We start from the raw sequence: 20,706 nt of genomic DNA on the forward strand, positions 1-20,706 counted from the left end.
ATGGACATGGGGATGGACATGGGGATGGACATGGCATGAGCACAGCGGGGACAAATGGACACAGGGATGGACAGGGGACATGGACAGATGGACACGGGGATGGACACAGCTGGACAGATGGACACAGGACATGGATTAATGGACATGGGGATGGGCACGGGGATGGACACAGCTGGACAGATGGACATGGGATGGACATGGGACGGACATGGGATGAACATGGGACAGGGATGGGCTGCAGACACCTGGACCCACATGAGGGACATCTGGGGTGGACACAGGGTGGACTCAGGACATGGGATAAGGGACACCAGACACGGGACAGAGGACAGGGGACACCGGACAGGGGACACCGGAGAGGGGACAGGGACGGTCCCTGGCTGTGCCCTGGGAAGGCCCCATGGAGGCCCTGCCATGTCCTGGAGCCCCCAGGACGGGCAGTGGCCGGACAGAGCCACGGCCTCAGGGGTCAGTTCGGCCCCGGAGGTCATTTTGTCCCCACGGGTCACTTTTTGTCCCCAATAAAATGCGCTGACCCCACACTGACCCCGAGTGATCCTTCAGTGTCCAGGGTTTGCCGCCATGATGACTATGGGGGCCGCCATGATGGGTGTGCCGACCGCCATGTTGAGTGTGGGGGCCGCCATGATGGTTGTGGCAGCCTCCATGATGGGACTGGCCGCTCCACCGTCAGGCCCGACCGTATCTCCGGACTAACCGGACACGCCCTCATCTCACGGCTCCGTTCCGGCCGCTCCGAACCCGCCACAACCCCGGTAACGGCGCCTGAAGCGCCCCCAGGGCGGCCCTGCCCACACTCAACATGGCGCCGCACTCTGAGGCTTCAGCGGAGCCTCCAACATGGCGGCGCCCGTGACGTAAATCTGCTTCCGGCGCGCGCCGGAAGTGGCGCCGCCATGGCGGCCGGGAGCTGCCGGGGCTGGTGAGGCCTTGGGGACACCGGGAGGGGATTTGGTGACACCGGGAGGGTTTTGGGGACACCGGGAGGGGCTTTGGTGACACCGGGAGGGCCTTGGGGACAGCGGTGGTGGCGGTCGGGGCGGGGAGGTCGGGATCGCGCCCGCGTCAGGCCCGGGTTTGGGGCTGGCGGCGCCGTGAGGGCCCCGCCCCTTCTTCGTGTCACCTCAGTGTCCCCTCAGTGTCCCCAGACCACCCGTGTCCCCCTTCTGTCCCCCTCTTGTTCCCAGTCCCTCCTCGTGTCCCCTCCGCTGTCCCCACTGTCCCCAGTTGTCCCTCAGTGTCCCCCAGGGTGTGGTGGCACCCAGGAGGTGACGCTGAGGGTCCTTTGTCCCCTCCCTGTCCCCTCCCCTGTGTCCCCATTGTCCCCAACCCCCTCCCCAAGTGTGGTGTGACCCCTGAGGTGACACTGGGGTGACATTTCTGTGTCCCCAGATGCCACCATGGCCACCAGTGTCCCCTCCATGTCCCCCTGCCCTGTGTCCCCATTGTCCCCAGGCTGTGTCACAGTCCTGGCGTGACACTGAGGTGACACAGGTGACACTGAGGTGACACTGAGGTGACATTTTTGTGTCCCCAGATGCCACCATGGCCACCAGCCGCTCCGAGGACGAGGAGTCCCTGGCGGGGCCCAAGCGGGGCCCGGCCACCCCCGTGGGGACTGTCCCCAAACGGCGCAGCTCCTCCAGGTAAGGGACAATGGGGACATTGGGGACATTGGGGACACCAGGGACAGAAGGGGACCCAGGGACAGCCAGGGGACACAAGGGACACACAGGACAGGGACTGTCCCCAAACGGCGCAGCTCCTCCAGGTAAGGGACACCCAGGGGACATTGGGGACACCAGGGACAGGGAGGGGACACAGGGCAGGGACTGTCCCCAGACGGCGCAGCTCCTCCAGGTAAGGGACACTGGGGACATTGGGGACACCAGGGGACATTGGGGACACCAGGGGACAGTGGGGACAGGGAGGGGACACAGGGCAGGGACTGTCCCCAAACGGCGCAGCTCCTCCAGGTAAGGGACACACAGGGGACATTTGGGACACCAGGGACAGGGAGGGGGCACAGGGCGGGGACTGTCCCCAAACGGCGCAGCTCCTCCAGGTAAGGGACACACAGGGGACATTTGGGACACACAGGGGACACAGAGAGGGGACACGGAGGGACAGGAGGGGATGGGGAGGAGGTGGGGACACAAGGAGGGGACACAGGGGTGGCGATGGGGACAGGGAGGGGACAAGGGGGGACACAAAAGGACAGGAGGGGACACAGGGAGGGGACACAAGGGGAGGTTGGGGGGTTTGGGTCTGAGCCCAGCCCGGGATGGGGTTGGGGACACTTGGGGACACTCCAGGGGGACCCCGTGGTCCCTCCCAGTCCCTCCCAGTCCATCCCAGTTAACTCCAGTCAATCCCAGTCCCTCCCAGCTCCATCCCTGTCAATCCCACTGGTTCCCACTCCCTTTCCAGTGGCTCCCAGTCCCTCCCAGTCACTCCCAGTTCATTCCAGGTTCATCAAGTGTCGGAAATTCAACAATGAGCTGGTTGGGTCCAGCCTGGCCAAGCCCCCAGTCAATCCCAGTCCCTCCCAGTCCCTCCCAGTCACTCCCAGTTCATTCCAGGTTCATCAAGCGTCGCAAGTTCGACGACGAGCTGGTCGAGTCCAGCCTGGCCAAGCCCCCAGTCCATCCCAGTCCATCCCAGTTAACTCCAGTCAATCCCAGCTCCCTCCCAGTGCCCCGTGCTGCCCTCCCAGTGGTTCCCAGTCCCTCCCAGTGGCTCCCAGTCAATCCCAGTTAACTCCAGTCCCTCCCAGTGGTTCCCAGTCAATCCCAGTTCATTCCAGGTTCATCAAGCGTCGCAAGTTCGATGACGAGCTGGTCGAGTCCAGCCTGGCCAAGCCCCCAGTCCATCCCAGTTAACCCAAGCTCCCTCCCAGTCCATCCCAGTTGATTCCAGTCCATCCCAATGATTCCCAGTCCATCCCAGCTCCCTCCCAGTGGTTCCCAGTCCCTCCCAGTCACTCCCAGTTCATTCCAGGTTCATCAAGCGTCGGAAATTCGATGACGAGCTGGTCGAGTCCAGCCTGGCCAAGCCCCCAGTCCGTCCCAGTCCATCTCAGTTAACTCCAGTCAATCCCAGCTCCCTCCCAGTGGTTCCCAGTCCCTCCCAGTCCCTCCCAGTCACTCCCAGTTCATTCCAGGTTCATCAAGCGTCGCAAGTTCGATGACGAGCTGGTCGAGTCCAGCCTGGCCAAGCCCCCAGTCCATCCCAGTTAATCCCAGTTAACCCCAGTCCATCCCAGCTCCCTCCCACTGGTTCCCAGTCCCTCCCAGTCCCTCCCAGTTTGGTTTCCAGGTTCATCAAGCGTCGGAAATTCGATGACGAGCTGGTCGAGTCCAGCCTGGCCAAGCCCCCAGTCAATCCCAGTTAATCCCAGTTAACTCCAGTCCATCCCAGCTCCCTCCCACTGGTTCCCAGTTCCTCCCAGTCCCTCCCAGTCACTCCCAGTTCATTCCAGGTTCATCAAGCGTCGGAAATTCGATGACGAGCTGGTCGAGTCCAGCCTGGCCAAGTGCCCCAGTCAATCCCAGTTAATCCCAGTTAATTCCAGTCAATCCCAGCTCCATCCCAGTCCCTCCCAGTCCCTCCCAATGGTTCCCAGTGGCTCCCAGTTAATCCCAGTTTGTTCCAGGTTCATCAAGCGTCGGAAATTCGATGACGAGCTGGTCGAGTCCAGCCTGGCCAAGTCCTCGCGGGCCAAGGGGGGCCCTGAGCCCCCCCCCAGACCCGGGGGGGCCGCAGGGCCGGTGGGGGGGGGAGGGGCGGCCGCCGAGCCCCCCCCGGGAGAGAGGAAAAAGGTGAGGAAATTGGGAAAAAATGGGAATTTTGGGGAAAATGGGGGAATTTGGGGAAAATGGGAGAATTTGAGGAAAATATGGGGGGGGGGGGTGGGGATTTGGGAAAATGTGGGAATTTGGGAAAAAAAATGTGGGAATTTGAGGAAAAAATATTTGGGAATTTGGGGAAAATTTGGGAATTTGGAGGGGAAAAGGGGGGGATGGGGGGAATTTGGGAAAAAAATGGGAAATTTGGGATTATGGGGGGAAAATATGGGGGGAATTTAAGGAAGAAAGGGGGGGAATTGGGGAAAAAATACGAATTGGGGGAATATGGGAATTTGGGGAAATATGGGAATTTGGGGGGCAAAATATGGGAATTTTGGGGGGAAATGGGGGAATTTGGGGGGAAAAATGTGGGAAATTTATGGGGGGGAAATTTGGGATTATGGTGGGAAAATATGGGGGGAATTTAAGGAAGGAAAGGGGAATTGGGGAAGAAATGGGAATTAGGGGAATGTGGGAGTTTTGGGGGGGAAAATATGGGAATTGGGGAAAATGGGAACTTGGGGGGAAAGGGGGGGGGAATTTGGGGATTTGAGGGAAAAATGGGAAAATGGAGTTTGGGGAAGAAGGGGAGGAATTGGGGAAAAATGGAAATTGGGGGGAAAATTTGGGATTATGGGGTTTGGGGGGAAAATGGGAATTTGGGGGTTTGGGGAAGAAAGGGAGGAATTTGGGGGGGGGAAGGAGGAAATTTGGGGGAAAAAGGGGGGAGTTGGGGAAAATATGGGAATTTGGGATCTGGGGGGAAAAGGGGGGATTTGTGGGATTTGTGGAAAAAAGGAAAAAGGGGAAATTGGGAGCACCCCCCTAATGTCACTCAGGGACATCTTGGGGACACTGGGGACACTCAGATGTCACCCCAGGTGTCACCCCAGGTGTCACCACCCCCCCTGTCCCCCCCAGGTGTCCCGGGCCGTGCCCCCTCCCACCTTTTACAGACCCTCCCCAACCAGTCAGGGACATCTTGGGGACACCGGGGACCCCTCAGGTGTCCCCCAAGACCCCTCAGGTGCCACTTGGGACCCCTCAGGTGTCCCCAAGACCCCTCAGGTGCCCCCCAGGTGTCCTGGGCTGTGTCCCCCACTCACTCAGGGACATCTTGGGGACACTGGGGACACTCAGGTGTCACTCAGATGCCACTTGGGACCCCCTCAGGTGCCCCCCAAGACCCCTCAGGTGTCCCCAAGACCCCTCAGGTGCCCCCCAGGTGTCCTGGGCTGTGTCCCCCACTCACTCAGGGACATCTTGGGGACACTGGGGACACTCAGGTGTGACTCAGGTGCCACTTGGGACCCCTCAGGTGCCCCCAGGACCCCTCAGGTGTCCCCAGGACCCCTCAGGTGCCACCTGGGAACCCTCAGGTGTCCCCAGGACCCCTCAGGTGTCCCCAGGACCCCTCAGGTGCCCCCCAGGTGTTTCAGGTTGTGCCCCCCCCACTCAGTCCGGGGCATCCTGGGGACACTCGGGTGCCACCTGGGACCCCTCAGGTGTCACTCAGGTGTCCCCCAGGTGTCACTCAGGTGTCACCCCCCCCCCCGTCCCCCCCCAGGTGTCCCGGGCCGTGCCCCCCCCGCCCCCCCCCGGGCCCGGCCCCCCCCCGGCGCTGCCCAAGAGGCTCAAGAAGAGCAAACCCAGCCCCGCCCCCCGCGACCTGGGCAGGTGGAAACCCGCGGACGATCTGCTGCTCATCAACGCTGTGCTGCAGGTCAGGCTCACCTGGGGGGCTGGGGAGACACCCACACACCTGGGGGACCCCCACACACCTGGGGGAACCCCCAAACCCCGGGGAAAATCCGCCTTGATTGGGGGATTGGGGGGATTTTTGGGGGAATGTCCAGAACGGTCACTTGGGACCCAATGGGTTCTTGTGGTGCAGATCAGACACACCTGGGGGGCTTTGGGGGAGGTTTTGGGGGTCTCTCCTCACCTGGAGGGACTTGGCGGACCCCCTCCTCAATTGGGGGACCCTCACCCACCTGGGGGAACCCCCAAATCCCGGGGAAAATCCACCTTAATTAAGGGATTTGGGGGGGAACCCCAAGGAGGGGACCTGGGCCGGGCAGGTGGAAACCCGCGGACGATCTGCTGCTCATCAACGCTGTGCTGCAGGTCAGGCTCACCTGGGGGGCTGGGGAGACACCCACACACCTGGGGGACCCCCACACACCTGGGGGAACCCCCAAACCCCGGGGAAAATCCGCCTTGATTGGGGGATTGGGGGGATTTTTGGGGGAATGTCCAGAACGGTCACTTGGGACCCAATGGGTTCTTGTGGTGCAGATCAGACACACCTGGGGGGCTTTGGGGGAGGTTTTGGGGGTCTCTCCTCACCTGGAGGGACTTGGCGGACCCCCTCCTCAATTGGGGGACCCTCACCCACCTGGGGGAACCCCCAAATCCCGGGGAAAATCCACCTTAATTAAGGGATTTGGGGGGGAACCCCAAGGAGGGGACCTGGGCCGGGCAGGTGGAAACCCGCGGACGATCTGCTGCTCATCAACGCTGTGCTGCAGGTCAGGCTCACCTGGGGGGCTGGGGAGACACCCACACACCTGGGGGACCCCCACACACCTGGGGGAACCCCCAAACCCCGGGGAAAATCCGCCTTGATTGGGGGATTTGGGGGATTTTTGGGGGGAACCCCCAGAATGATGACTTACGGCCCAACGGCTTCTTATGGTGCAGGTGAGGGCACACCTGGGGGGTTTTGGGGACCTCTCCTCACCTGGAGGGACTTGGGGGACCCCCTTCTCAATTGGGGGAACTCTCACCCACCTGAGGAACCCCCACAAACCTGGGAAAACCCCCCTTGATTGGGGATTTTGGGGAGATTTTGGGGGGAACCCCAGAACGGTCACTTAGGACCCAATGGTGTCTTATGGAACAGGTGAGACACACCTGAGGGGTTTGGGGGAGGTTTTGGGGGTCTCTCTTCACCTGGATGGACTTGGGGGACCCCCTCCTCAATTGGGGGACCCCCACCCACCTGAGGAACCCCCACAAACCTGGGAGAACCCCCCTTGATGGGGGAATTTGGGGGGGAACCCCAGAACGGTCACTTAGGACCCAATGGCTTCTTACGATGCAGGTGAGGTCACACCTGGGGGCTTTTGGGGGGGTTTTGGGGGTCTCTCCTCACCTGGAGGGACTTGGGGGACCCCCACCCAGCTGGGGAACCCCCCCTCAATTGGGGGAACCCCCAAAGCCCGCGGGACCCCCTTTAATTGGGGAATTTTGGGTGATTTTGGGAGGAACCCCAGAACGCTCACAATGGTTCTTTATGGTGCAGGTCAGACCCACCTGGGGGGCTTTGGGGGCTCCCCCTCACCTGCCGGATTTGGGGGTGACCCCAGCACCCCCAGGACCCCTCCCCTGTTGATTTTTGGGGTGTTTTTGCCCCCCCAGACCAACGACCTGACCTCGGTGCACCTGGGGGTGAAGTTCAGCTGCCGCTTCACCCTGCGCGAGATCCAGGAGCGCTGGTACTCGCTGCTCTACGACCCCGTCATCTGCAAGTGAGGGACATTTGGGGGTCCTGGGGGGTCTTTGGGGGTCCCACAGGTGCGGGGGGGTCGTGGGATTCAGGGGACACAGGTGACATTTGTGTGACACCTGTGTGGCACCCATGGGGCACCCATGGGACACTTGTGTGACACCCAGGAGCGCTGGCACTCGCTGCTCCAGGACCCCGTCATCTGCAAGTGAGGGACATTTGGGGGGTCCTGAGGGGCTTCTGGGGGTCTTTGGGTGGTCCCAGGGGTCTCACAGGTGTGGCAGGGTCATGGGATTCAGGGGACACAGGTGACATTTGTGTGACACCCATGGGACACCTGTGTGACACCCAGGAGCGCTGGCACTCGCTGCTCTATGACCCCGTCGTCTGCAAGTGAGGGACATTTGGGGGTCTTTGGGGGTCCTTGGGGGTCTTTGGGGGGTCCTGGGGGGTCTTTAGGGGTCCTGGGGGGGTCTCACAGGTGTGGGGGGGTTGTGGGATTCAGGGGACACAAGTGACACCCATGGGACACCTGTGTGACACCCAGGAGCGCTGGCACTCGCTGCTCCAGGACCCCGTCATCTGCAAGTGAGGGACATTTGGGGGTCCTGAGGGGCTTCTGGGGGTCTTTGGGTGGTCCCAGGGGTCTCACAGGTGTGAGGGGGTCGTGGGACTCGGGGGACACAGGTGACACCCATGGGACACCAATGGGACACCCATGGGACACCCAGGAGCGCTGGCACTCGCTGCTCCACGACCCCGTCATCTGCAAGTGAGGGACATTTGGGGGGTCCTGAGGGGCTTCTGGGGGTCTTTGGGTGGTCCCAGGGGTCTCACAGGTGTGGGGGGGTTGTGGGATTCAGGGGACACAGGTGACATTTGTGTGACACCCATGGGACACCTGTGTGACACCCAGGAGCGCTGGCACTCGCTGCTCCACGACCCCGTCATCTGCAAGTGAGGGACATTTGGGGGGTCCTGGGGGGTCCTGGGGGGGTCCCACAGGTGTGGGGGGGGTCGTGGGATTCAGGGGACACAGGTGACATTTGTGTGACACCAATGGGACACCCGTGTGACACCCAGGAGCGCTGGCACTCGCTGCCCTACGACCCCGTCATCCGCAAGTGAGGGACATTTGGGGGTCCTGGGGGGTCCTGGGGGGTCTTTAGGGGTCCTGGGGGGGTCCCACAGGTGTGGGGGGGTCGTGGGATTCAGGGGACACAGGTGACAGCAGGGGGACACAGGTGACATTGGTGTGACACCCATGGGACACCCGTGTGACACCCAGGAGCGCCGGGAGCTTCTGCTTGAGGACCCCAGGAGGGTCCCAGGTGTCCCCAGGGGGGTCCCAGGGATTTGGGGACAGTCCCAGAGGTGTCACCTGTGTCCCCAATGTCCCCAGGCTCATGCCAGGCCGTGGGCTGTCCCTGAGGGGTGTCACAGCTGTCCCCAATGTCCCCAATGATGTCCCCAGGCTCTCATGCCAGGCCATGGGACTGTCCCTGAGGGATGTCCCAGTGGTGTCACACATGTCCCCAGTGTCCCCAATGATGTCCCCAATGGAGTCCCCAGGCTGTCGTGCCAGGCCATAGGGCTGTCCCTGGGGTGTCCCAGGGGTGTCACACATGTCCCCAATGTCCCCAATGATGTCCCCAATGTCCCCAATGATGTCCCCAGGCTGTCGTGCCAGGCCATAGGGCTTTCACAGGGGTGCCACAGGGGTGTCACACCTGTCCCCAATGTCCCCAATGTCCCCAATGATGTCCCCAGGCTGTCGTGCCAGGCCATGCGGCAGCTGCACCCCGAGGGTTGGGGTGCCACAGGGATGTCCCCAATGTCCCCAGTGTCCCCAATGATGTCCCCAGGCTGTCGTGCCAGGCCATAGGGCTGTCGCAGGGGTGCCACAGGGGTGTCACAGGGATGTCCCCAATGATGTCCCCAATGTCCCCAATGTCCCCAGGCTGTCGTGCCAGGCCATAGGGCTGTCACAGGGGTGCCACAGGGGTGTCACAGGGGTGTCCCCAATGATGTCCCCAATGTCCCCAATGATGTCCCCAGGCTGTCGTGCCAGGCCATAGGGCTGTCACAGGGGTGTCCCAGGGGTGTCCCCAATGATGTCCCCAATGTCCCCACTGTCCCCAGGCTGTCGTGCCAGGCCATAGGGCTGTCACAGGGGTGTCACAGGGATGTCCCCAATGATGTCCCCAATGTCCCCAATGATGTCCCCAGGCTGTCGTGCCAGGCCATGCGGCAGCTGCACCCCGAGGCCGTGGCCGCCATCCAGAGCAAGGTGCTGTTCAGCAAGGCCGAGGAGCAGCTGCTGACCCGCGTGCCATCGGTCAGTGTCCCCAAATGTCCCCAGATGTCACCTCATGTCACCTCATGTCACCTCATGTCACTCCCCTGACCCGCGTGCCATCGGTCAGTGTCCCCAAATGTCCCCAGATGTCACCTCATGTCACCTCATGTCACCCCCCTGACCCGCGTGCCATCGGTCAGTGTCCCCAAATGTCCCCAGATGTCACCTCATGTCACCTCATGTCACCTCATGTCACTCCCCTGACCCGCGTGCCATCGGTCAGTGTCCCCAAATGTCCCCAGATGTCACCTCATGTCACCTCATGTCACCCCCCTGACCCGCGTGCCATCGGTCAGTGTCCCCAAATGTCCCCAGATGTCACCTCATGTCACCTCATGTCACCCCCCTGACCCGCGTGCCATCGGTGAGGGACTGTCCCCAAATGTCCCTAAATGCCACCTCATGTCATCCCCCTGACCTGAGTGCCATCGGTCAGTGTCCCCTAGTGTCACCTAATGTCACCTAATGTCACCTAATGTCACCTAACATCACTCCCCTGACCCGCGTGCCATCGGTCAGTGCCACCTAATGTCCCCAAATGTCACCTCACGTCACCTCATGTCACCCCCCTGACCCGCGTGCCATCGGTCAGTGCCACCAAATGTCCCTAAATGTCACTTAATGTCACCTAACATCACCCCATTGCTGCTGACCCGAGTGCCATCAGTCAGTGCCACCTCATGTCCCTTAATGTCACCTAATGTCACCTAACATCACCCCCCTGACCCGAGTGCCATCGGTCAGTGTCCCCTAGTGTCACCTAGTGTCACCTAATGTCACCTAACATCACTCCCCTGACCCGCGTGCCATCGGTCAGTGCCACCAAATGTCCCTTAATGTCACCTAATGTCACCTCATGTCATCCCCCTGACCCGAGTGCCATCGGTCAGTGCCACCTAGTGTCCCCAAATGTCACCTCATGTCACCTGACATCACCCCCTGCTGCTGACCCGAGTGCCATCGGTAGGGACTGTCCCCAGATGTCCCCAAATGTCCCCTAACGTCACCCCCCTGACCCGAGTGCCATGGGTCAGTGCCACCAAGTGCCACCCCATGTCACCTAATGTCACCTAATGTCACCTAATGTCATCCCCCTGACCCGAGTGCCATCGATCAGTGTCCCCTAATGTCACCAAATGTCCCCAAATGTCACCTCATGTCACTTAGCATCACCCCACTGCTGCTGACACGAGTGCCATCGGTGAGGGACTGTCCCCAAATGTCCCCTGACGTGTCCCCAGCTGTCCCCAGAGCCCTGTCCTGTCCCTGGACACCTTCCAGGACCTGCTGCATGTCATGTTTTACCCTGCCAGGACCTGTCCCCTGCCATGCCCCATGTCCCTGTGTCTGTCCCTTGGTGTCCCCTGCCATGTCCCCATGTCCCCAAATGTCCCCAAACGTCCCCAAATGTCCCCAGAGCCCGGTGCCCTCGCTGGACACCTTCCAGGACCTGTGACAGGCTGTGTTTTACCCTGCCGGGACCTGTCCCTTGCCCTGTCCCCCTCACCCTGTCCCCATGTCACTTGGTGTCCCCTGCCATGTCCCCAACTGTCCCCAGAGCCCTGTCCCCTCACTGGACACCTTCCAGGACCTGCCACACACCATATTCTACCCTGCCAGGACCTGTCCCCTGCCATGCCCCATGTCTCTTGCTGTGTCCCCTGCCCTGTCCCCGTGTCCCCTGGTGTCCCTTGGTGTCCCCAAATGTCCCTTGATGTCCCCAGAGCCCGGTGCCCTCGCTGGACACCTTCCAGGACCTGTGACAGGCTGTGTTTTACCCTGCCGGGACCTGTCCCCTGCCCTATCCCCACATCCCCTCACCCTGTCCCCATGTCACTTGGTGTCCCCTGCCATGTCCCCAAATGTCCCCAGAGCCCTGTCCCCTCACTGGACACCTTCCAGGACCTGCCACACACCATATTCTACCCTGCCAGGACCTGTCCCCTGCCATGCCCCATGTCTCTTGCTGTGTCCCCTGCCCTGTCCCCGTGTCCCTTGGTGTCCCTTGGTGTCCCCAAATGTCCCTTGATGTCCCCAGAGCCCTGTCCTGTCCCTGGACACCTTCCAGGACCTGTGGCATGTCATGTTTTACCCTGCCGGGACCTGTCCCATGCCCTATCCCCACGTCCCCTCACCCTGTCCCCGTGTCCCCTGGTGTCCCCTGGTGTCCCCAAATGTCCCCAAACGTCCCTTGATGTCCCCAGAGCCCGGCGCCGTCCCTGGACACCTTCCAGGAGCTGCTGCAGCGCCACCCGGCCGTGTTTTACCCTGCCAGGACCCCCAAGGCCCTGCAGCTGCACTGGCAGCTCCTGCGCCAGTACCACCTGCTGCAGGACCAGACAGGTGGGCAGGGGGCTTGGGGGGGGGCTGGGGGGTCCCGGGGGGATTTGGGGGGTCCCAGGGGGGATTTAGTGGTGATTTAGGGGGTCCCAGGGGGGTTTTGGGGGGTCCTGGGAGGTTCAGAGACCCCCAAAGTGCAGCAGTACCTGCACCTGTAACACCTGGACAGGACCAGACAGGTGGGGAGGGGGCTTGGGGGGGGTTTGGAGGGGGTTTGGGGGGATTTGGGGGGTCCTGGAAGGGTTTTAGTGGTGATTTAGGGGGTCCCAGGGGGGTTTTGGGGGGTCCTGGGAGGTTCAGGGACCCCCAAAGTGCAGCAGCTCCTGCGCCAGTACCACCTGGACAGGACCAGACAGGTGGGCAGGGGGCTTGGGGGGGGGCTGGGGGGTCCCGGGGGGATTTGGGGGGTCCTGGAAGGGTTTTAGTGGAGATTTAGGGGGTCCCAGGGGGGTTTTGGGGGGTCCCAGGGGGGTTTTGGGGGGTCCTGGAAGGTTCAGAGACCCCCAAAGTGCAGCAGTACCTGCACCTGTAACACCTGGACAGGTGGGGAGGGGGCTGCAGGGGGTCCTGGGGGGGTTTTGGGGGAATTTAGGGGGAGTTTGGGGGTCCCTGAGGGGATTTTTGGGTTCTGACCCCCCCCCGGTCCTGCATGCGGCCCCTGCCCGAGGGGGATCGGGTGGGATTTGGGATTTTTGGGGTTTTTTTGGGGTTTTTTTGGTGATATTTTGGGGTTCTGACCCCCCCGGTCCTGCAGTGCAGCCCCTGCCCAAGGGGGATTTGGGGTTTTTTGGGTTTTTTTGGGGGGATTTTGAGTTTTTTTGGGGTCTGACCCCCCCCTGCTCCTGCATGCAGCCCCTGCCCGAGGGGGATTTGGGGATCCCAGGTGGAATTTGGGGGTTTTTGGGTTTTTTGGGAGGATTTTTGGGATCTGACCCCCCCTGCTCCTGCAGTGCAGCCCCTGCCCAAGGGGGATTTGGGTTTTTGGGGGTTTTTGGTGATATTTTGGGGGGACTTTGGGGATTTTTGGGGTCTGACCCCCCCTGCTCCTGCAGTGCAGCCCCTGCCCAAGGGGGGTCAGGTGGGATTTGGGATTTTTGGGATTTTTTTTGGGGTTTTTTTGGTGATATTTTGGGGTTCTGACCCCCCCTGCTCCTGCAGTGCAGCCCCTGCCCAAGGGGGATTTGGGTTTTTGGGGGGGTTTTTGGGGGATTTTTTGGGGGGACTTTGGGGATTTTTGGGGTCTGACCCCCCCTGCTCCTGCAGTGCAGCCCCTGCCCAAGGGGGATTTGGGTTTTTGGGGGGGTTTTGGTGATATTTTGGGGGGACTTTGGGGATTTTTGGGGTCTGACCCCCCCTGCTCCTGCAGTGCAGCCCCTGCCCAAGGGGGGTCAGGTGGGATTTGGGATTTTTGGGGTTTTTTTGGGGTTTTTTTGGGGTTTTTGGTGTTTTTGGGGTCTGACCCCCCCTGCTCCTGCAGTGCAGCCCCTGCCCAAGGGGGATTTGGGCTTTTGGGGGGGTTTTTGGGGGATTTTTTGGGGGGATTTTTGGGGTTTTTTGGGGTCTGACCCCCCCTGCTCCTGCAGTGCAGCCCCTGCCCAAGGGGGATCAGGTCCTGAATTTCTCCGACGCCGAGGAGCTGCTGGACGATGGCAAACTCAGGTGGGGCTGGGGGGGGATTTGGGGGGATTTTGGGGGGTCCTGGGGCAGTTATGGGGGGTCTGAGAGGGATTTTGGGGGGAATTTGGGGCATCTGGAGGGGCTTGGGGGGATTTGGGAGGGTCTGGGGGGGCTTTGAAGGATAGGGGGGGTATTGGGGGGATTTTGGGGTTGGTTGGGGGAAATTTGGGGGGTCAGGGGGGGCTTAGAGGGGTTTGGGGGGTCCTGGGGAGCTTTTGGGGGGGAATTTTGGGAGGTTTGGGGGGTCTGGGGGGATTTTGGGGGGCTCGGGGGCAGTTTTGGGGGGGGATTTGGGGGGTTGGAGGAGTTTGGGGGTGTCTGAGGGAGATTTGGGGTTTTTTGGGGGGGGATTTGGGGTTTTTGGGGTCTCTGTGTCACCTCTCACTCCCCACAGGGACGTGCGGGACGAGGTCCTGGAGCACGGTGAGAGCGCTGGAACCTCTGTCTGTCTGTCTGTCCGTCCGTCAGAGCTGACCCTGTCTGTCTGTCTGTCTGTCTGTCTGTCCATCAGAGCTGACCCTGTCTGTCTGTCTGTCCGTCCGTCAGAGCTGACCCTGTCTGTCCGTCTGTCTGTCTGTCAGAGCTGACCCTGTCTGTCTGTCTGTGCGTCCGTCAGAGCTGACCCTGTGTCTGTCTGTCTGTCTGTCCGTCCGTCAGAGCTGACCATTGCTGACCCTGTGTCTGTCTGTCTGTCTGTCTGTCCGTCCATCAGAGCTGACCGTTGCTGACCCTGTGTCTGTCTGTCTGTCTGTCCATCAGAGCTGACCCTGTCTGTCTGTCTGTCAGAGCTGACCCTGTGTCTGACCCTGTCTGTCCATCAGAGCTGACCCTGTCTCTGTCTGTCTGTCTGTCCGTCCATCAGAGCTGACCGTTGCTGACCCTGTGTCTGTCTGTCTGTCCGTCCATCAGAGCTGACCGTTGCTGACCCTGTGTCTGTCTGTCTGTCTGTCCGTCCATCAGAGCTGACCCTGTGTCTGTCTGTCTGTCTGTCCGTCCATCAGAGCTGACCGTTGCTGACCCTGTGTCTGTCTGTCTGTCTGTCTGTCCGTCCATCAGAGCTGACCGTTGCTGACCGGCGCCAGAAGCGCGAGATCCGGCAGCTGGAGCAGGAGCTGCACCGCTGGCAGGTGCTGGTGGACTCCATCACAGGTGGGTGCGGCCGTCCGTCCGTCCGTCCGTCTGTCCATCCCTGTGTCCATCCATCTGTCCCCGTGTCCCTCTGTCCCCAGGGATGAGTTCCCTGGATTTGTCCCCATTGTCCGTCTGTCCCATCACTGTCCCCTGGCTGTCTGTCTGTCCCGTCACTGTCCCCATTGTCCCCATTGTCCGTCTGTCCCCTCACTGTCCGTCTGTCCGTCCGTCCCAGGGATGAGCTCCCCGGATTTCGACAGTCAGACTCTGGCCGTGCTGCGGGGCCGGATGGTTCGGTACCTGATGCGCTCCCGCGAGGTGAGACCCAAAAAACCCCGAAAACATCCCCCAAAACCACCCCAAAAACACCCGAAAACATCCCCAAAAACCCCAAAACATCCCCAAAAACCACCCCAAAAACCCCCAAAAACCACCCCAAAACCACCCCAAAAACCACCCCAAAACCACCCCAAAAACCATCCCCAAAAACCACCCCAAAACCCACCCCAAAAACATCCCAAAAACCACCCCAAAAACACCCCGAAAACATCCCCCAAAACCACCCAAAAACATCCCCAAAAACCACCCCAAAAACCCCCAAAAAACATCCCCCAAATACCCCAAAACATCCCCAAAAACCACCCCAAAACCCACCCCAAAAACATCCCCCAAAACCACCCCAAAAACATCCCCAAAAACATCCCCAAAAACCACCCCAAAACCCACCCCAAAAACATCCCCAAAAACCACCCCAAAACCCACCCCAAAAACCCCGAAACATCCCCAAAAACCACCCCAAAACCCACCCAAAAACATCCCCAAAAACCCCCCCCAAAAACATCCCCAAAAACCCCAAAACATCCCCAAAAACCACCCCAAAAACCCCCAAAAAACATCCCCAAATACCCCAAAAACCCCAAAAACCATCCCCGAAACCATCCCAAAACCATCCCAAGACACTCCAAAACCATCCCCAAAAACACCCCAAAAATACCCCCAAAACCATCCCCCAAAAGTACCCCAAAAACACCCCATAAAAACCCCCAAAACAGCCCAAAGACACCCCAAAAACATCCCCAAAAATACCCAAAAAACACCCCCAAAATACCTCCAAACACCCCAAAAACACCCTAAAACCCCCCCACAAAACATCCCCAAAACCACCCCATAAAACACCTCAAAAATACCCCCAAAACACCCCAAAAACATCCCCCAAAAACACCCCCAAATCCCCCAAAAATACCCCCAAAAACATCCCCAAAACCCCAAAAACCACCTTTAAATACCCCACAATACCCCTGAAACATCCCCCAAAATACCAAAGCCACCCCAAAAACACCCCCCAAAATACCCAGAAATATCCCTAAACCCCAAAAAACGCCCCTAAATACCCCAAAACCTCACCTGGGACCCCCCAAAAATCCCAAAAAACCCCAAATCCCCCAGATCACCCCAAGACCCCTCCGAAAACCTCAACAACACCCCCCAAAAACCCCCCAAAACCCACCCAAAACCCCAAAAAACTTCACAAACTCCCTGTGAGGACTCCCCCAAAACCCATCAAAACCCCAAAAATCCCCAAAAACCCCAAAAAAACCCCAAATCCCCCCAGATCACCCCGAGATCCCTCCAAAAACCCTCGGCAACACCCCACAAAAACCCCATAAAACCCCCCTAAAACCTCAAAAACTCCACAAATTCCACTTGAAGAGCCCCCAAAAAAACCCCAAAAAACCCCAAAACCCCCAAAAAACCCCAAATCCCCCAAAAAACCCCAAATCCCCCCAGATCACCCCGAGACCCCTCCATAAACCTCAGCAACTCCCCACAAAAACCCCATAAAACCCCCCTAAAACCCCCAGAAAAACCCCAAAAACTCCACAAATTCCACTTGAAGAGCCCCCAAAAAACCCCAAAACCCCAAAAAAACCCCAAAAATCCCCAAAACCCCCCCAAAAAAACCCCAAATCCCCCCCAAAAACCCCAAATGTCCCCAGATCACCCTGGGCAGAGCCACCAAGGACAACCAGATCGACGTGGACCTGGCCCTGGAGGGCCCAGCCTGGAAAATCTCCCGCAAGCAGGGTGGGTTTGGGGTTTTTTGGGGGGATTTGGGGGTTTTTGGGGTCCCCCACGGGTTTGGGGGGGTCCTCACTGGGATTTTGGGGAGTTTTTGGGGTTTTTTGGGGGTTTTTTTGGGGTTTCTTTGGAGGTTTTTATGGGGTTTTTGGGGGGAGTTGCTGAGGGTCTCGGGGTGATCTTGGGGGGCATTTGGGGTTTTTTGGGGGGATTTGGATTTTTTTGGGGTCCCCCAGGGGTTTGGGGGGGTCCTCACTGGGATTTTAAGGAGTTTTTGGGGTTTTTTTGGGGTTTTTTTGGGGTTTCTTTGGAGGTTTTTATGGGGTTTTTGGGGGGAGTTGCTGAGGGTCTCGGGGTGATCTTGGGGGGATTTGGGGTTTTTTGGGGGGATTTGGATTTTTTTGGGGTCCCCCAGGGGTTTGGGGGGGTCCTCACTGGGATTTTGGGGAGTTTTTGGGGTTTTTTTGGGGTTTTTTTGGGGTTTCTTTGGAGGTTTTTATGGGGTTTTTGGGGGGAGTTGCTGAGGGTCTCGGGGTGATCTTGGGGGGGATTTGGGGTTTTTTGGGGGGATTTGGATTTTTTTGGGGTCCCCCAGGGGTTTGGGGGGGTCCTCACTGGGATTTTGGGGAGTTTTTGGGGTTTTTTTGGGGTTTTTTTGGGGTTTCTTTGGAGGTTTTTATGGAGTTTTTGGGGGGAGTTGCTGAGGGTTTTGGAGGGGTCTCGGGGTGATCTTGGGGGGGGATTTGGGTTTTTTTGGGGGGATTTTTTGGGGTTTTGGGGTTTTTCTGGGGGGTTTTGAGGTCCCCCCATGCATTTGGGGATATTTTGGGATGAATATCCAGGGATTTTTGGGGGTTTTTGGGTGGTTTTTTGGGGATTTTTGGGAGCTTTTTATGGGGTTTTTGAAGGGATGCTGGGGGGAGATTTAGGGTTTTTTTGGGGAGCATTTGGGGTTTTTTGGGGTTTTTTAATGGGGTTTTTGGATGGATCTCAGGGGGTTTTGGGTTTTTTTGGGTATTTTGGGATCCCCCAGAGGGTTTTGGGATTTTTTTTGGGGATCCTCCAGGGATTTTTGGGGGGTTTCTGGGTGGTTTTTGTGGCGTTTTTGGGGTTTTTGAAAGGATTCCCATCTGAAGGGTGATCTGAGGGGGATTTGGGGTTTTTTTGGGTTTTTTGGGGGTATTTTGGGGTTCCTCAGGGAGTTTTGGGTTTTTTTTGGGTGGGTTTTGAGGTCCCCCATACATCTGGGGATATTTTGGGTTTTCCTGAAGGATTTTTGGGGCCATTTTTGGGGCATTTCTATCAAATCTCCATTTTTCCACCAACCCTTTCCCCACCATTTAACCCCCCCAAAACCCCCCCAAAACCCCCCCAAAACCCTCAGGGGTTGTGGGGAACCTTTTGGAATTTTTGGGAATTCCCGGAAATCCCCCAAAATTGCCGAAATTCCCGAATTTTTCCCCCTTTTTCCAGGGGTGATCAAGCTGAAGAACAACGGGGAATTCTTCATCGCCAACGAGGGCCGGCGGCCGATCTTCATCGACGGCCGCCCCGTGCTGGGGGGCAGCAAATGGAAACTCAGCAACAACTCCGTGGTTGAGGTGGAATTTGGGGGTCCCTGAAGGGATTTTGGGGGGTCCTGGAGGGGTTTGGGAGGGATCTGGGGGAGATTTGAGGCGTTTTAGGGGGTCCTGGAGGAGTTTTGGGGAGTTCCGAAGGGGTTTTGAGGGGGATTTGAGGAATCCTGGGGGGGATTTGGGGGGTCCTGGAGGGATTTGGGGGGTCCCCAAAGGCTCTTGGGGAGGTTTTGAGGTGCCCTGGGGGGATTTGGGGGGAATCTGGGGGGGTCCTGGGGGGGGAATTTGGGGGGTCCCAGAAGGGTTTGGGGGGGATTTGGGGTCGATCTTCATCGACGGCCGCCCCGTGCTGGGGGGCAGCAAATGGAAACTCAGCAACAACTCCGTGGTTGAGGTGGAATTTGGGGGTCCCTGAAGGGATTTTGGGGGGTCCTGGAGGGGTTTGGGGGAGATTTGGGGGGTCCTGGAGGGGTTTGAGGGAGATTTTGGGGGGATTCTGGGGGGTTTTGGGACAGTTTGGGGGAGATTTCTGGGGTCCTGGGGAGGATTTGGGGGGTCCTTGAGGAGTCCTGGGGGGTTTTGGGGGGATTTTAGGGGGTCCTGGAGGGAATTTGGGGGGTCCTGGAGGGGTTTGGGGGGTCCTGGGGGGAATTTGGGGGTCCCAGAAGGGTTTGGGGGGATTTTAGGGAGTCCAGGGAGGATTTGGGGGGGTCCTAAGGGCCATTTGGGGGAGATTTGGGGGGTTCTGAGGGGTTTTGGAGGTCCCAAGATTTGGGGAGGGGTCTCTGGAGGATTCCGATTTGGGGGGATTTTGGGGAGGGGTCCCAGGATTTGGGGAGGGGTCCTGGGGGGGGATTTTGGGGTCTCTGGGTTTTATGGGGGGTCTCAGGGATTTTGGGGGTCTCAGGGATTTGGGGGGGGGTCCTGGGGGGGGATTTTGGGGTCTCTGGGTTTTATGGGGGTCTGTGGGATTTTGGGGAGGGGTCCTGGGGGGGGATTTTGGGGGTCCTGGGGGGGGATTTTGGGGGTCTGTGGGATTTTGGGGAGGGGTCCTGGGGGGATTTTGGGGTCTGTGGGATTTTGGGGAGGGGTCCTGGGGGGGGATTTTGGGGTCTCTGGGATTTTGGGGTCTCTGGGTTTTTGGGGGTCTGTGGGATTTTGGGGAGGGGTCTCACCGCCCCTCCCCCCCCCCAGATCGCCAGCCTGCGCTTCGTGTTCCTGATCAATCAGGAGCTGATCGCGATGATCCGCAGCGAGGCCGCGCGCCTCGGCCACCAGTGACACCAGTATGGACCAGTACAGACCAGTATGGGACTGGGAGTGTCCCAGTGACACCAGGGACACCAGTGACACCAGTACGGACCAGTACGGACCAGTATGGGACTGGGACGGGACTGGGAGTGTCCCAGTGACACCAGGGACACCAGTACGGACCAGTACGGACCAGTATGGGACTGGGACGGGACTGGGAGTGTCCCAGTGACACCAGTGACACCAGTGACACCAGTGACACCAGTACGGACCAGTACGGACCAGTATGGGACTGGGAGTGTCCCAGTGACACCAGGGACACCAGGGACACCAGTGACACCAGTACGGACCAGTACGGACCAGTATGGGACTGGGACGGGACTGGGAGTGTCCCAGTGACACCAGGGACACCAGTGACACCAGTACAGACCAGTATGGGACTGGGAGTGTCCCAGTGACACCGGGGACACCAGTATGGCACCAGTACGGACCAGTACGGGACTGGGACGGGACTGGGAGTGTCCCAGTGACACCAGGGACACCAGTACGGACCAGTACAGACCAGTTTGGGACTGGGAGTGTCCCAGTGACACCGGGGACACCAGTGACACCAGTATGGACCAGTACGGACCAGTATGGGACTGGGACGGGACTGGGAGTGTCCCAGGGACACCAGTACAGACCAGTACAGCACTGGGAGTGTCCCAGTTTGGGACTGGGAGCCTCCCAGTAACACCAGTGTGGGACTGGAATTGTCCCAGTAACACCAGGGACACCAGTTTGGGACTGGGAGTGTCCCAGTGACACCAGTACGGACCAGTATGGGACTGGGATGGTCCCAGTGACACCAGTATGGCACCAGTACAGACCAGTACGGGACTGGGAGTGTCCCAGTTTGGGACTGGGAGCCTC

At 59.4% G+C, this 20,706-nt stretch overlaps 1 protein-coding gene across 1 annotated transcript; it reads left to right on the forward strand.

Annotated features, from left to right (window-relative positions):
- The first annotated feature begins 883 nt into the window (after positions 1 to 883).
- Positions 884 to 19,871, forward strand: MCRS1 (microspherule protein 1). Its single transcript, XM_054295454.1, has 14 exons — positions 884 to 943; positions 1,559 to 1,667; positions 3,677 to 3,842; positions 5,437 to 5,592; positions 7,293 to 7,402; positions 9,610 to 9,718; positions 11,944 to 12,082; positions 13,663 to 13,738; positions 14,151 to 14,179; positions 14,813 to 14,905; positions 15,123 to 15,205; positions 16,885 to 16,972; positions 18,440 to 18,567; positions 19,738 to 19,871. Exons 2-14 carry the CDS (start codon positions 1,567 to 1,569, stop codon positions 19,822 to 19,824), a joined length of 1,365 nt encoding a protein of 454 aa, XP_054151429.1. The 5' UTR covers positions 884 to 943; positions 1,559 to 1,566; the 3' UTR covers positions 19,825 to 19,871.
- Positions 19,872 to 20,706: the final 835 nt, after the last annotated feature.

The sequence above is a fragment of the Melozone crissalis genome, unplaced genomic scaffold (assembly GCF_028551555.1).
Source record: "Melozone crissalis strain CALT ecotype California unplaced genomic scaffold, PUWL_Pcris_2 ptg000741l_1, whole genome shotgun sequence".
NCBI classification, from domain to species: Eukaryota; Metazoa; Chordata; class Aves; order Passeriformes; family Passerellidae; genus Melozone; species Melozone crissalis.

Excerpts from the sequence above, each read along its gene's own strand:
- MCRS1 (XM_054295454.1), top strand. The coding sequence starts at position 1,567 with ATGGCCACCAGCCGCTCCGAGGACGAGGAGTCCCTGGCGGGGCCCAAG. Across the intron at positions 7,403-9,609 it reads TACGACCCCGTCATCTGCAA|GCTGTCGTGCCAGGCCATGC; the intron begins GTGAGGGACATT and ends TGATGTCCCCAG. Across the intron at positions 15,206-16,884 it reads ACCTGATGCGCTCCCGCGAG|ATCACCCTGGGCAGAGCCAC; the intron begins GTGAGACCCAAA and ends AAATGTCCCCAG.